At 36.5% G+C, this 15,422-nt stretch overlaps 2 protein-coding genes and 1 pseudogene across 3 annotated transcripts; 2 read left to right on the top strand and 1 right to left on the bottom strand.

Annotated features, from left to right (window-relative positions):
• LOC112803261 (probable methyltransferase At1g29790) overlaps positions 1-10,126 on the bottom strand; it is a 43,151-nt pseudogene extending 33,025 nt beyond the window's left edge.
• On the top strand, positions 9,710-14,657 carry LOC112800746 (uncharacterized). 2 transcript variants are annotated; one of them, XM_025843131.3, is made up of 12 exons: positions 9,710-10,287; positions 10,375-10,686; positions 10,774-10,864; positions 11,314-11,466; positions 11,618-11,693; positions 12,136-12,261; positions 12,378-12,458; positions 12,882-13,084; positions 13,242-13,348; positions 13,716-13,771; positions 13,963-14,187; positions 14,383-14,657. In XM_025843131.3, the coding sequence occupies exons 4-9, from the start codon at positions 11,342-11,344 to the stop codon at positions 13,339-13,341; spliced, it is 711 nt and encodes a 236-aa protein (XP_025698916.1). In that variant the 5' UTR covers positions 9,710-10,287; positions 10,375-10,686; positions 10,774-10,864; positions 11,314-11,341; the 3' UTR covers positions 13,342-13,348; positions 13,716-13,771; positions 13,963-14,187; positions 14,383-14,657. The 2 variants fall into 2 exon arrangements, with proteins under 2 accessions (XP_025698916.1, XP_025698917.1); XM_025843132.3 differs by having other exon boundaries at positions 9,722-10,287; positions 11,308-11,466.
• On the top strand, positions 13,682-14,544 carry LOC140184813 (DEAD-box ATP-dependent RNA helicase 31-like). Its single transcript, XM_072237992.1, has 3 exons — positions 13,682-13,771; positions 13,963-14,187; positions 14,383-14,544. The coding sequence occupies exons 1-3, from the start codon at positions 13,682-13,684 to the stop codon at positions 14,542-14,544; spliced, it is 477 nt and encodes a 158-aa protein (XP_072094093.1).
• Positions 14,658-15,422: the final 765 nt, after the last annotated feature.

Here is a 15,422-nt window from a genome sequence, read left to right as displayed (position 1 = left end):
CATTCCCTTCTCCTCTATTTCTTCTTCTTCTACTCTCTTCTTTCTTCTTTTGCTCGAGGACGAGCAAACCTTTTAAGTTTGGTGTGGTAAAAGCATTGCTTTTTGTTTTTTCATAACCATTTATGGCATCCAAGGCCGGAGAAACCTCTAAAAAGAGGAAAGGGAAGGCAAAGACTTCTACCTCCGAGTCATGGGAGATGGAGAGATTCATCTCAAGGGTGCATCAAGACCACTTCTATGAAGTTGTGGCCTTGAAGAAGGTGATCCCCGAGGTCCCTTTTTCACTCAAAAAGAGTGAATATCCGGAGATCCGACATGAGATCCGAAGAAGAGGTTGGGAAGTTCTTACTAACCCCATTCAACAAGTCGGAATCTTAATGGTTCAAGAGTTCTATGCCAATGCATGGATCACCAAGAACCATGACCAAAGTGTGAACCCGGATCCAAAGAATTGGCTTACTATGGTTCGGGGAAAATACTTGGATTTTAGTCCGGAAAGTGTAAGGTTGGCATTCAATTTGCCCATGATGCAAGGAGATGAACATCCTTACACTAGAAGGGTCAACTTTGATCAAAGGTTGGACCAAGTCCTCACAGTCATATGTGAAGAGGGCGCCCAATGGAAGAGAGATTCAAGAGGGAAGCCGGTTCAATTGAGAAGGCATGACCTCAAACCCGTGGCTAGAGGATGGTTGGAGTTTATCCAACGCTCAATCATTCCCACTAGCAACCGGTCCGAAGTTACTATAGACCGAGCTATCATGATTCATAGCATCATGATTGGAGAAGAAATAGAAGTTCATGAGGTTATATCCCAAGAATTTTATAAGGTGGCGGACAAGTCCTCTACCTTGGCAAGGTTAGCCTTTCCTCATCTCATTTGTCACCTCTGTTATTCAGTTGGAGTTGACATAGAGGGAGACATCCCCATTGATGAGGACAAGCCCATCACTAAGAAGAAGATGGAGCACACAAGAGACCCCACTCATCATGAGATCCCTGAGATTCCTCAAGGGATGCACTTTCCTCCACAAAACTATTGGGAGCAACTAAACACCTCCCTAGGAGAATTGAGTTCCAACATGGGACAACTAAGGGTGGAGCACCAAGAACACTCTGTTATCCTCCATGAAATTAGAGAAGATCAAAGAATCATGAGAGAGGAGCAACAAAGACAAGGAAGAGTCATTGAGGAGCTCAAGCACTCCATAGGATCTTCAAGAAGAAGAACAAGCCGCCATCACTAAGGTGGACCCGTTCTTTAATTTCCTTGTTCTTTATTTTCTGTTTTTTTTTTTCGAATTTTATGCTCATGTTTATCTATGTTTGTGTCTTGTGATCATTAGTGTCTTAGTGTCTATGCCTTAAAGTTATGAATGTCCTATGAATCCATCACCTCTCTTAAATGAAAAATGTTCTTAATTGAAAAAGAAAAGAATTGCATGAATTTTGAATTTTATAACAGTTTAATTATTTTGATGTGGTGGCAATACTTTTGTTTTCTGAATGTATGCTTAAACAGTGCATATGTCTTTTGAATTTGTGGTTCATGAATGTTGGCTCTTGAAAGAATGATGAAAAAGGAGACATGTTACTGAGGATCTGAAAAATCATAAAAATGATTCTTGAAGCAAGAAAAAGCAGTGAATACAAAAAAAAACAAAAAAAAATTTCGAAAAAAAAAGAGAAAAGAAAGAAAAAGAAAGAAAAAGAAAGAAATAAAGTTGTGATCCAAGGCAAAAAGAGTGTGCTTAAGAACCCTGGACACCTCTAGTTGGGGACTCTAGCAAAGCTGAGTCACAATCTGAAAAGGTTCACCCAATTATGTGTCTGTGGCATGTATGTATCCGGTGGTAATACTGGAAGACAGAGTGCTTTGGGTCACGGCCAAGACTCAATAAGTAGCTATGTTCAAGAATCATCATACTTAACTAGGAGAATCAATGACACTATCTGGATTCTGAGTTCCTAAAGAAGCCAATCATTCTGAATTTCAAAGAATAGAGTGAGATGCCAAAATCGTTCAGAGGCAAAAAGCTAAAAGCCCCGCTCATCTAATTAATACTGATCTTCATAGATGTTTTTGGAATTCATTGCATATTCTCTTCTTTTTATCTTACTTGATTTGCAGTTGCTTGAGGACAAGCAACAATTTAAGTTTGGTGTTGTGATGAGCGGATAATTTGTACGCTTTTTGGCATTGTTTTTAGTATGTTTTTAGTATGATCTAGTTAGTTTTTAGTATATTTTTATTAGTTTTTAGTTAAAATTCACTTTTCTGGACTTTACTATGAGTTTGTGTGTTTTTCTGTGATTTCAGGTATTTTCTGACTGAAATTGAGGGACCTGAGCAAAAATCTGATTCAGAGACTGAAAAGGACTGCAGATGCTATTGGATTCTGACCTCCCTGCACTCGAAGTGGATTTTCTGGAGCTACAGAAGCCCAATTGGAGCGCTCTCAAGGGCGTTGGAAAGTAGACATCCTGGGCTTTCCAGCAATATATGATAGTCCATACTTTGCCCAAGATTTGATGGCCCAAACCGGCGTTCAAAGTCACCCTCAGAATTTCCAGCGTTAAACGCCGGAACTGGCACCAAAATGGGAGTTAAACGCCCAAACTGGCACAAAAGCTGGCATTTAACTCCAAGAAGAGTCTCTACACGAAAATGCTTCAATGCTCAGCCCAAGCACACACCAAGTGGGCCCGGAAGTGGATTTTTATGTCATTTACTCATCTCTGTAAACCCTAGGCTACTAGTTCTCTATTAGTAGGACCTTTTACTATTGTATTGATATATCGGGGTAGTTATCTTTGTTCTGATGCTATCTTAGATCATTGGGAGGCTGGCCATTCGGCCATGCCTAGACCTTGTTCTTATGTATTTTCAACGGTGGAGTTTCTACACACCATAGATTAAGGTGTGGAGCTCTGCTGTACCTCGAGTATTAATGCAATTACTATTGTTCTTCTATTCAATTCCGCTTGTTCTTGTTCTAAGATATCACTTGTTCTTCAACTTGATGAATGTGATGATCCGTGACACTCATCATCATTATCACCTATGAACGTGTGATTGACAACCACCTCCGTTCTACCTTAGATTGGGTGAATATCTCTTGGATTCCTGATACACGATGCATGGTTGATCGCCTGACAACCGAGCGCTCGCCTGACAACTGAGCCAGCCATTCCGTGAGATCAGAGTCTTTGTGGTATAGGCTAGAACTGATGGCGGCATTCAAGAGAATCCGGAAGGTCTAACCTTGTCTGTGGTATTCTGAGTAGGATTCAATAATTGAATGACTGTGACGTGCTTCAAACTCCTGAGGGCGGGGCGTTAGTGACAGACGCAAAAGAATCACTAGATTCTATTCCGGCCTGATCGAGAACCGACAGATGGATAGCCGTGCCGTGACAGGGTGCGTTGAACATTTCCACTGAGAGGATGGGAGGTAGCCACTGACAACGGTGAAACCCTTGCTTAAGCTTGCCATGGAAAGGAGTAAGAAGGATTGGATGAAGACAGTAAGAAAGCAGAGAGACGGAAGGGACAGCATCTTCATACGCTTAACTGAAATTCCTACCAATGAATTACATAAGTATCTCTATCTTATCTTTATGTTTTATTCGTATATCACCCATATCCATTTGAGTTTGCCTGACTGAGATTTACAAGGTGACCATAGCTTGCTTCATACCAACAATCTCTGTGGGATCGACCCTTACTCGCGTAAGGTTTATTACTTGGACGACCCAGTACACTTGCTGGTTAGTTGTGCGAAGTTGTGTTTATGCCATGGTATTGAACACCAAGTTTTTAGATTCATTACCGGGGATTATTTGAATTGTGAAAAGTATTTATCACAATTTCGCATGTCACTCTCCCAGGCATTGTAAAGGGATTCATTATCCTCTTGTTTAAAGCCTTAGATGTCCAACCTTAGCTGTGTCATCCTCTTGGGAGAAAATATTGATTCAGAAATTTTTCTGACAGCTGTTTTCATGTTTTTATGCTGGCCTTAGGTTGATTATTTAACCACCTCTTAGCTTGGTCTTTTACAGTAAATGGAAACAGTAATAATATGTAGACATCCTAGTCTACTTCCTTATCATGTACTGTGTCAGCAATTTGTAAGAATTGTGCCAGAAACTCAGTAGGTTCTTCCTGTGGAAGACCAGAATACTGGCAATTTTGTTGCACCATGATAATGAGCTGAGGATTCAACTCAAAACTACTGACTCCGATGGAGGGTATACAGATACTACTCCCATATGAAGTAGTAGCGGGGTTAGCATATGACCCCAGAGTCCTTATGGACTGTTCATTTCTACTTAGTTTCATGATGGAGAAAGGGAGATGATGTGGATTTATTTTATTTATTTTATTATATATATATATTTTGAAATAATAATAATGAAAAAATATTGGAAAGGAAAAAAAGATATGATTGAAAAATAATTTAAAAAGATTTGATTTTGAAAATTGATGACTAATTTAATGCAAAACTTTCGAAAATTTGAGGAAAAACACCAAGAAACACCAAACTTAAAAATTTTAAGATCAAAACACAAGAAAGATTCAAGAACATAAAAAGAACACCAAACTTAAAATTTTTAGAAAACCAAAAATAAATTTTCAAAAATTTAAATAAAAACTAACAAGAAAACACCAAACTTAAAACATGCAACTATACTCAAATAGAAAATCTAAAAGAAAGATAATAATTTTTTTGAAAAATTTTTGAAAAGAAAATAAAAGACTCTAACCCAAAAGACAAAATTTTCCTAATCTAAGCAACAAGATAGACCGTCATTTGTCCAAACTCGAACAATCCCCGGAAACGGCACCAAAAACTTGGTGCACGAAATTGCAATCACACTTGCAATTCCGCACAACTAACCAGCAAGTGCACTGGGTCGTCCAAGTAATACCTTACATGAGTAAGGGTCGATCCCACGGAGATTGTCGGCTTGAAGCAAGCTATGGTTACCTTGTAACTCTTAGTCAGGAGATTATCAATAAAAAGGGTTTTGTTTGCAATAAAATAAAAGAGCATAAAATAAAAGGTACTTGTGATTCAATAATGGAGAATAGGTTGGAGTTTTGGAGATGCTCTGTCATCTGAATCTCTACTTTCCTACTGTCTTCTTCTTCACGCACACAAGGCTCCTTCCATGGTAAGCTGTGTATAGGGTGTCACCGTTGTCAATGGCTACTTCCCATCCTCTCAGTGAAAATGGTCCAAAATGCGTTGTCACCGCACGGCTAATCATCTGTCGGTTCTCGATCATGTTGGAATAGAATCAAGTGATCCTTTTGTGTCTGTCATTACGCCTAACACTCGTGAGTTTGAAGCTCGCCACAGTCATCCCTTCCTAGATCCTACTTCGAATACCACAAACAAGGTTTAGACTTTTCGGATCCCAGGAATGGCCGCCAATAATCCTAGCTTATAGCACGAAGACTCCGATCTTTCGGAATGGAGGCTAAGAGATAAACATTCAATCTCAGATAGAACGGAGGTGGTTGTCAGTCATGCGTTCATAGGTTGAGAATGGTGATGAGTGTCATGGATCATCACATTCATCATGTTTAAGTGCGAATGAATATCTTAGAACGGAAGCAAGCGTGATTGAATAGAAAATAGTGGTAATTGTATTAATCCATCGAGACACAGCAGAGCTCCTCACCCCCAACCATGGAGTTTAGAGACTCATGCCGTAGAAGATGCAAAATCAGATGTAAAATGTCATGAGGTACAAAATAAATCTCTAAAGGTAGTTTTTATACTCAACTAGTAACCTAGGTTTACAGAAAATGAGTAAACTAAGATAGGTAGTGCAGAAATCCACTTCTTGGGCCCACTTGATGTGTGCTTGGCCTGAGCATTGAAGCTTTCACGTGCATAGGCTATTTCTGGAGTTAAACGCCAGCTTTGGTGCCAGTTTGGGCGTTTAACTCTAACAGTTATGCCAGTTCTGGCATTTTGACGCCAGAAAATGGTAGAGAGCTGGCGTTTTGACGGTAATTTACGTCGTCAAAATTCGCTCAAAGTGTGAACTATTATATATTTCTGAAAAGCCCTGGATGTCTACTTTCCAACGCAATTGGAAGCACTCCATTTGAAGTTTTTTAGCTCTAGAAAATCCCCTTCGAGTGTAGGAAGGTCAGAATCCAACAGCATCTGCAGTCCTTTATCAGCCTCTGAATCAAATTTTTGCTTAGGTCCCTCAATTTCAGCCAGAAAATACTTGAAATTATAGAAAAACACACAAACTTATAGTAGAGTCCAAAAATGTGAATTTTGCTTAAAAACTAATAAAAATATACTAAAAACTAACTAAATCATACTAAAAACTATATAAAAACAGTGCCAAAAAGTGTATAAATTATCCGCTCATCAACCATCCTAATATACTTAACGACATAGATCAAATTTGGATGAGTAATATGGAAATTACATACCAAGTGATCTCATGCATGTCTATTTCCAGCTGGTCCAACTTTAAAACTTTATTGAGATCAAACACAATACAAATATTGCAAAATGAACATGTCACATAACATGAAATAAACCATCAACTTAATTCTGCAGAAAAATAACTCAATATCTGTCATAAGACATATAGCATAAAATAAACTCCCACTATATCAAGGCATCACAAATATTGACACCCATCCGAGCAATGTGCTCATGAAAGACTGTAGAGATCAATTCCTTCGTTATTGAGTCTGCTAGCATATACTCTGTTCCTATATGTCCTATGAAAATCTGTTTTTCTTAAACCTTCTCCTTGACAACTAAGAACTTGATGTATGTATGCTTCGATTTTGTCAAGCTCTTATTGTTATTGGAGTATAGTACTGCTGACTTATTGTCACAAAATATCTTTAATGACTTTTTAATGTCATCTACTATACGAAGCTCAGTGACAAAGTTTTGCAACCATATGCCATGAAATTGGAATCAGAGTACCCAATGATCTCCAAATTTTCTTATCTCCGATAAGTAAGCATGTAATCATTTGTTCTCTTTAGATAAAGCATTACACGTTTCATAGCTGTCCAATGATTCATGCCCGTATTTGCTCATGTATTTACCCAACATTTCCACTATAAATGATATATCAGAACGTATGTAGACTTGAGCATACATTAAGCTCCCTAATGCTGATGCATAAGATTTATCATGCATTGATGTCCTCTCAAGATCATTTTTTTAGGGTATAGCTTGAAACTGAATTTGTTTCCTTTAGTTACGGGTGTGTCTGTTGGTTTATAACTTTCCATACCATATCTACTTAAAATCTTTTCGATATAGTCCTTTTATGATAATCCAAGAATACGTTGAGAGCGATCTCTTAGTATCTCGATTCCTAATATAAAAGAGACATCACCAAGAATTTTCATTTCAAATTTGTTCGATAGAAATTTTTTAGTTTCATGCAACAATATCATTACTGGCAAGTCGAATGTCATCAACAGATAAGACCAAAAAGATGTATTTAGTCTCACTTAACTTGCGGTATACACACTCATCTATAATATTTACCTCAAAATTATATGAGATAATGACTTAATTAAACTTGTGATTCCATTGATGGGAAGCTTGTTTGAGACCATAGATGAATTTTCTCCTTTTTCTGTTGGATCTCCTTAATGACACTTCTTAAGGTTGTTGAGCTTGCTGCATGAGTTGGGATTGAGGAGGATTCTCATTATTTTCTTGTATTGTAGCAGCATCTTGAGCAACAACAATATTCTCATTGTTCTCTTGTACTGCAACTGGATCTACAGTAGGATTCTCATTATACTCTTGTACTATAACTGTATCTTGAACAATAATAGGCACAAAGACCTGATAATTGGCAGTTATAGAATCCTCATCAAAAGCTACATTCCTAATATTTTCTTCCCCTCAAACTCAACATCCTTAAGAAATCTCGCATTTTCCGTTTCAAAATAGACCTTAATGTAGGATTGTAAAACTTGTACCCCCGTGAATGCTCAACGTAACCAACAAAGTATCAACTAATTGTTCTTGAGTCCAATTTTCTTTCATGCGACCTATAAGATCGCGCCTCAACTAGACATCCCCAAATATGCAAATGATTTATACTGGCCTTTTCCTAGTCCAAATTTCATATGGGATTTTGTTAACTGCTTTGCTTGGCATCCTATTAAGGATGTACACTGTGGTCTTTAAGGCTTCTCCCCAGAGTGATTCAGGCAAGGAAGAATGACTAATCATACTTCTCACCATGTCCTTAAGAGTTCAGTTCCTTCGCTCTACAACACCATTCATGCTAGGTTTGCCTGGCATGGTGTATTGCGGAGCAATACCACAGTCCTCTAGGAAAAGAGCAAAAGTCCGAGACATTGCTCACCTGAACCGTCACATCTTCTATAGTATTCACCACCATGATCAGACTTGACAACTTTAATTTCTTTCCAAGTTGAAGTTCAACTTCAGCTTTGAAAGACTTAAAAACATCCAAGGTTTGGGACTTTTCATGAATTAAATATAGATACCCGTAATGAGAGTAATCATCTATGAACGTAATAAAGTACCGTTATCCATTCCAAGAGACAGTAGGGAATGTGACACATATATCGGTATGTATCAGTTCTAAGACATCTTTAACTCTATCGGCACCTAACTTCCTTTCGTTTGTCCTTTTCCCCTTTATGCACTCAATGCAGACTTCAAAGTCTGCCAAATTTAGGGGTCCAAGAATTTCATCCGTCACGAGCCTCTGAATTTTGTATTTAGAGATGTGACCTAGGCGTTTGTGCCATAATGATGCCGAATTCTCATTTAGTTTTTGTTTTATACATGTTCGTAGTATTTCATTATTATAGGAATTTAGGTCAAGCCTATATAGATTATCCACCAAATGACCAGAGCAAATATTATTCGAATTATAAAAGAGACTGACTTTATTGTCTCCAAACGAACAAAAATAACCTGATTTTTCCAAACAAAAAAAAGAAATCAAATTCTGTCTAAATGACGGTACATAAAATGTCTCTAATAAATCCAAGTAAAATCCACTCATGGAACATAATTTAAAGGTTCTTATAGCTTCAACTGTAACTATATCACCGTCTGCCACATAGATGTATATTTCAGCATCACTTGGCAGTCGACTCCACAGGTAACCTTGCATAGTAACACTTACATGAGTAGTAGCAGCAGAATCTACCCACTAGGTATCAACAGGTGCATAACTTAAACTAGCCTCAGAACAAACAAAAGTAAGAATTATACCATTTTTTACACGCCAAGTGACATATTTAGTACAATTCTTCTTCATGTGTCCCACCTTCTTATCTTGCTAAGTACATAAAGCCATTGGAGCACTTTGAGTCTTATCTTGCTGTAGCCTCTCTTCTTTTTGCACACAGTGAGATATAAGTCACTACTAGAAAACTAGTTATTACAAACAAATATTTTCGACGAATTTTATCCCACAGAAATAAAGACGGAATTTCAGAGGGATTTTTTTGTTGGAAAACAAAAAAATGAATTAGCATAAATTACAGACAGAAAAGAGAATCTGTCGATAATTCTGTCGAAAAAATTAATTTTTTTCGTGGGAAATAGTTACAGACAGAAAATTCGTCTGTAATTAAAGAGACAAAAATGCTGCATTTTATTAAATTATTACAGATAAAAAATCTGTCTATAATTTAAAATTTTCTGTCGAAAATATTGAGTTAAATCCAACTCTCCCTCCATCCTCTCGAGCTCCACACTCCAAACGAGAACTTTCAGAGTCATCTTCCATCAGCACCTTTCTCCATACTCCAAACAAGAACTCCATTCACACTCCAAACCTTTCTCCTCAGCGCCTTCATCCACCACATTCTTCCATCATCAACACCTTTGGGACTTCTATCACTCTCGTCGTCGTCAATTATCGCTGTTCCCGTGCTGTCCCTTCTCTTCCCCTCTTTTACAAGGACAAACCCTAATCTTTCTTTAGCGACTTTTTCTTCCTTTTAAATCTAACACCGATGCAGTTACCCCGTACCAGTGAGCTCCAATTGCAAACTACACACAAAAATTTATGCTCAATTACCCTCCCACAAAATCCTAAACCCTAGCACAATAGCCATGGATCTGGAGGATCAGGATCTTTTGTTGGAAGATGATGAGGTGGAACAAGACTACACCTACTTTCTTCGTCAATATTTGGAAGAGGAAGACCGCCTCGAGGATGACGATGGTGATGGTGTTGTTCACTTAGCTGAACCATCTTTGCTCACATATCTTGGTGGTACGTTTTTTTTTTTACATAGGTTAGTTTTTTATGAAGAGAAATACATTTCTGTTTAACCTAATTAATAATACTTGCATGCCATAGAAATTGAAGACATTCACCACAGAACAGCTTTCTTGGATGGTGATTCTGTTGTGAACCTTCCCCTGTTTCGCCTTCAAGGTATATCATTATTATCTGTGTTTATTCTGCTTTTACTCTTTATTACTGTACATTCTGCTGCTTCTGCTCTTATGACGAAACTGTTGTCATTTTGGATCATGTTGAAATTCGGTGCTACTGTTGATGGAGATGAAACCATTGAGCTCAAAGCTGAGGAGTCAAATTAAAGGTTGTTATGATCGATGTTGTTGTTGTTGTAGAAGGAATCTTGGTTTTGGTGATTATTATTCTTAGGTGAGCAATTTACAACATTATTTTGTTGATGAATTTCCATGAATGATGATGATGACGAATGATGACGCCATGTTGTTTGCATTGAAGTGGTTTCAAACTAATGAATTAGATGGTGTTGGTGATGGGACATGCCACCATTCAGAAAGAATTGGTTTTCCATTCAGCCTTTTCAGATCAGGTGACAAACAAGCAATTCTTTCTTTTCTTTTTTCTTTTTAATAATTAGCAAAAGTCTTGAAACCAGAGCAGAGTTATGTATGTCCCTAAAATTTGAAGGATAAAATGATTTGTTTACATTAGAGAAGAAACAAAGAGCATTTTGAAGGAGGAGTGGTAGCAAATATGGTAAGAAAGGGACAATTGAAGTGATGATCAGATCAATTAAGGATAAACATTCATACTTTATTTAGTTTAATAGTTTAATTAAGCAATTGAAGTGCTGCCTCCCTTACTCAGGTACCTAACAAGACCAAGAAAAATCTCTTGATTGTTTAGTTTAGTAGTTCTTCAATATGGATAAACATTCATACTTTGTAATTTTGTTTAACATTTATATCATACTTTGTAATTTTATTTCTTTTATCGTAAGCGATAAATGTTCATTTTCACAATTCATGGTAGTGGCAGTGTGTAAAGGAGAGGAAGAAGGGAAGCAATGGAAATTCCCATATTGAGGGCTGCAATCATTCCTCACTCTCAACCACTCCTTCATTCTTCTATGTTGATAGGTCAGAGGTTTCATTTTCTGTTGGGTCTTGCTTCCTTCCTCATCCAGACAAGGTACTAAGAGTGCTAAATTCTGATAAACCCATGTCATATTTATGTTTGGATTGGTAATTAGTGGAAGCTGATAGAATGGAATAAGATAGAGAAGAAAGCAAGGGAATGGAATGGAATGGATTAACTCTTTTTTTTATGTTGCTTGTTGTAGAGTTTTCTTCTGCTGCGGCAGATTCCATTCATTCAGTCTTATGCTGGAGATGTCAACCGAGTTATCCACATTTTTGGTCAGTGTTTTCATTGGTTTATGCATCTTATTTGTCTTGCTTTGTTGTTACTTATTTGTCTTGCTTTGTTGTTATTGGATTTAATACTTTGTATGGTTTATTGTGGATCTTCCAAATGATATTTTGTTTAGATTAGAAGCTTAGTTGTGCATTATTTCTCACTTGATTTGCTTTTTTTTCGTTGAATTGCCAAATCCTCTTACTGTGTTCTTATGTGCCCTAATCTGACTGTTATTTACTAAAAGAGTACCAGATTCAATTTTTGGGAATATACCTAAAATATCTTGTGTCTTTTCCATGATTCTATGATTTCCCTTCCAAGCGCCAAACTACTAAAGAGCAACACTAGTATTCATTTTTATTTCCTATTTATTTTAAATTTAGATTAACTACTAAAAGGTCTATACATGGTTTTTTTTAATCTTTGGGCTTAAGATTGCAGCTTATTCTTCAACGGTTGACTGGGATATTTGTGCTTATCTATGGTTTTGTTGAGAGAAAGCAATTTTCTGCTGACATCTCCAAGTTGGGAAGTAGTTTCTCTATTGTTCCCTTTGTCACTGTGGTGGTAAGCATTCTGCCTTGTCTTTCTCTTATCTTAGTACATAGCTACTATACTGCTATAACATATTACTTTATTACGTGTTCAGAAATCAAAATATATTTCATTTCTTTTGTTTTCAGTCTGTTTGCACCATTCTGACTATGATTGCTACCTTGCCTGTTGCACAACTTTTCTTCTTTCACATCCTCTTTGTTGAAAAGGTAACTTGGAAGTTGCTTGCTACATCATTAATCTGGTTCAATGTGTGATTTCATTTGCAAAACATTAGGCATTAAGAGGAAAAAAAGAAAGCAAAAGAAAATGATGGAAGCCAATTGAAAAATATTCTGATTTTGGTATTAATATAGACTTTTCTATGTATGTTGTTTATTATTGGTTTTGGTATTAATATAGATATATGATTTGGTATATATGCAATGTGCTTGGAGTAGTGCTGATAGTGTGTGGACTATACATGGTTCTATGGGAAAAGAACAAAGAGATGAAAAGATAACTCAGTTGCTGCCATTTGAAATCATACAATTAATCAAAGATAGTGTAGCAAAGTAGTATATAAGTTAGAATAGAGAATTGTAGAAGGTGTGATTTGTCCTTGTGGAGTGAGAAGCTTATCTTGCAAGCAGCATATAAATTATGGAAGCAATGGGATAGTGAATGAGAAGCCAAGATTCGCTTGGGCAGCAAATAGGGAAGCAAAGTCAACATGCCTTGATGGCCTTGACAACTATGACTATAGTGCTTATCAATGGACCATTCAGCTTGTCACCAATGATAGCCGCTTGGAAAATATCCTCTTCCCTATCTTATGGGGCCTCATGACTCTCAGGTACCCTCCTACCCTATTAAGTTATATTAAAATTAATGTGTGTCTTCTTCTCTAATTAAGGCATTCGAATCCAATCCCATGGATAAGGTTTTGTTCATTATGTTGTACCAGCACTCATGTATTCCGTATATCTAATTTTTGAAATATAATGCCACAGGTTTGATCAATGTTCAATCTCCCCACTATCATTAAAAGGAGTCAAGGATGCTGGATATGAGAAAGATTACTATTGTACAGGCGGAAAACTCTTCTTGTAATACTCAGGTTAATTTTTTTATCTTGGTCAGGAGCAACGAATCAATTTTAAGAAAAAGCAATCTTGACAATAATGTCATTTTGTGCTGGTTGTGTTTTTTCCATTTGTAAGAGATTTCATCTTATTGCAGTATGCCCTGTTAACTCTTTCCTTTTTGGCTTATTCATTTTGGGATCCTTCATGTGTAAACTGTTAAGGATATAGTTTGCTGGGTGCTAGCATTTAAATATGTAAGATCTTTAGCATTTATAATAGGGCTATCCCTAAGTGATAATATTTAGCATGAGAGCAACTTATACCTGCTATGGTTGACATCATTCTTGTATTTCTTCGATTTATTTATGACGTTGGCTTACATTGTAACTGTATTTCTAGGTAAGGATGTCCTTGCCAAGGCTAGAACAGGCACTGGGAAAATAGTTGCCTTTTTGGTAAGCCTCTTAAAATTTGTATTCGCCTAATTGAATTGTTTTCGTTTGTGGTCTTTGGGCTTTCTTATTTCTTTAGCTTGTTGATGGAGACACATCTTTGAGCTAGAACTTGGTGCTTGTTTTATTCTACCTGTAGTAAGTGATGAATGGTAATTTTGACTAAACTTATTTTTTCATTTTTTTTATTTCAGCTTCCATCAATTGAAGTTGTTGCAAATTCACCACCAATTGAACGTGATCATAGGCGGCCACCAATTCATGTGCTTGTCATATGTCCAACTCGAGAGCTTGCAAGTCAAGCGGCTACAGAAGTTGCTGAATTGCTTAAGTATCATCCTACCATTGGTGTTCAGGTTGTAATTGGAGGGACGAGACTTGCCTTAGAACAGAAACGTATGCAAGCAAATCCTTGTCAGGTAAATCCTTCTATTATTGCGGCTGAAGTGTTATTTCTAGTGGAATAGAACCACGCACACTTTCCAAAGGACATGTATATAAGCAAACAAAAACATCAGTAGTTTTTCAACATTACTAAATAACCTTTTCATATAGATGCTGAATATTATGATCTATTAGGAAATAATCACTAATGTTTTATACATGCTATACAGATCCTTGTTGCTACACCTGGAAGGCTTAGAGATCATGTGGAGAATACTGTTGGCTTTGCAACTCGGCTGATGGGTGTGAAAGTGTTAGTGCTCGATGAAGCTGATCATTTACTGGACATGGGATTTCAAAAATATGTTTTGAATACACAGTTTATATTTTGAATTATAATTCATGGATCAATACACTTTGTTGATGTATGGTTATTACTTATTATTATAGTTGATGTATTAATACACTTTGTTTATGTTTTGAATTATATTGACTTACTTCTTTATAGTACTTTTCTTTTAGTTTGATAATACGATGAATTTGTTTATTTTTTGAAATATTATAAATATTTGAATACAAATTAGATAAAAATTTGTATTAAATTTATATTTATTTTGTATGAAAACAAGTTTATTTTGTAATTGGAAAAATAAAAAAAATTATTTTACCTTACTGATGGATTTACAGACAGATTTTCTGTCTGTAATTAGAGTGTGAGATGATTTTTCAAGGTTCAAATTACAGATAGAAAATCTTCGTCTGTAATTACAGATGGAAAATTCGTCTGAAAATATGTTTGTAATGACAGACGGAAAATTCTTCTGAAACCGGAAAATTCATCGAAAAATTCGTCTATAATTACATACAGAAAATCTGTCAGTAACTGGTAAAAATTCGTTGGTAATTTTTCGACAGAAAAAAAATCCATCGATAAATAATTTCCGACGGGGCTTTTACAGAGGGACAAAATCCGTCGGTAATTTTGTCGGTAACCAAAAATCCGTCTATAATAAAGACCAAATCCGTCTGTAAATCTGTCTGTATTAATCCATTTTCTAGTTGTGAGTTCATTTAAAGACCAAGTATCCTTCAGAGTGATATAACTCACTTTGAATTGCCTAAAGTGTGCAAAAAGGGAGATCAAAATGAAATACATGAGTAAGTCTTTAGACAACTCTAACTTTAGTGCTTTCAATTTTGAAGCAAGATGAGACATTTCCATAATGTACTCCCTTCTGTTCCTTTTATCTTTATACCTCATGGAGATAAG

This window comes from Arachis hypogaea, chromosome 5 (genome assembly GCF_003086295.3).
Source record: "Arachis hypogaea cultivar Tifrunner chromosome 5, arahy.Tifrunner.gnm2.J5K5, whole genome shotgun sequence".
Classification (NCBI taxonomy): domain Eukaryota; kingdom Viridiplantae; phylum Streptophyta; class Magnoliopsida; order Fabales; family Fabaceae; genus Arachis; species Arachis hypogaea.
The sequence above is the reverse complement of the archived record's forward strand: the minus strand, read 5'-3'. Positions and strand labels throughout refer to the sequence as shown.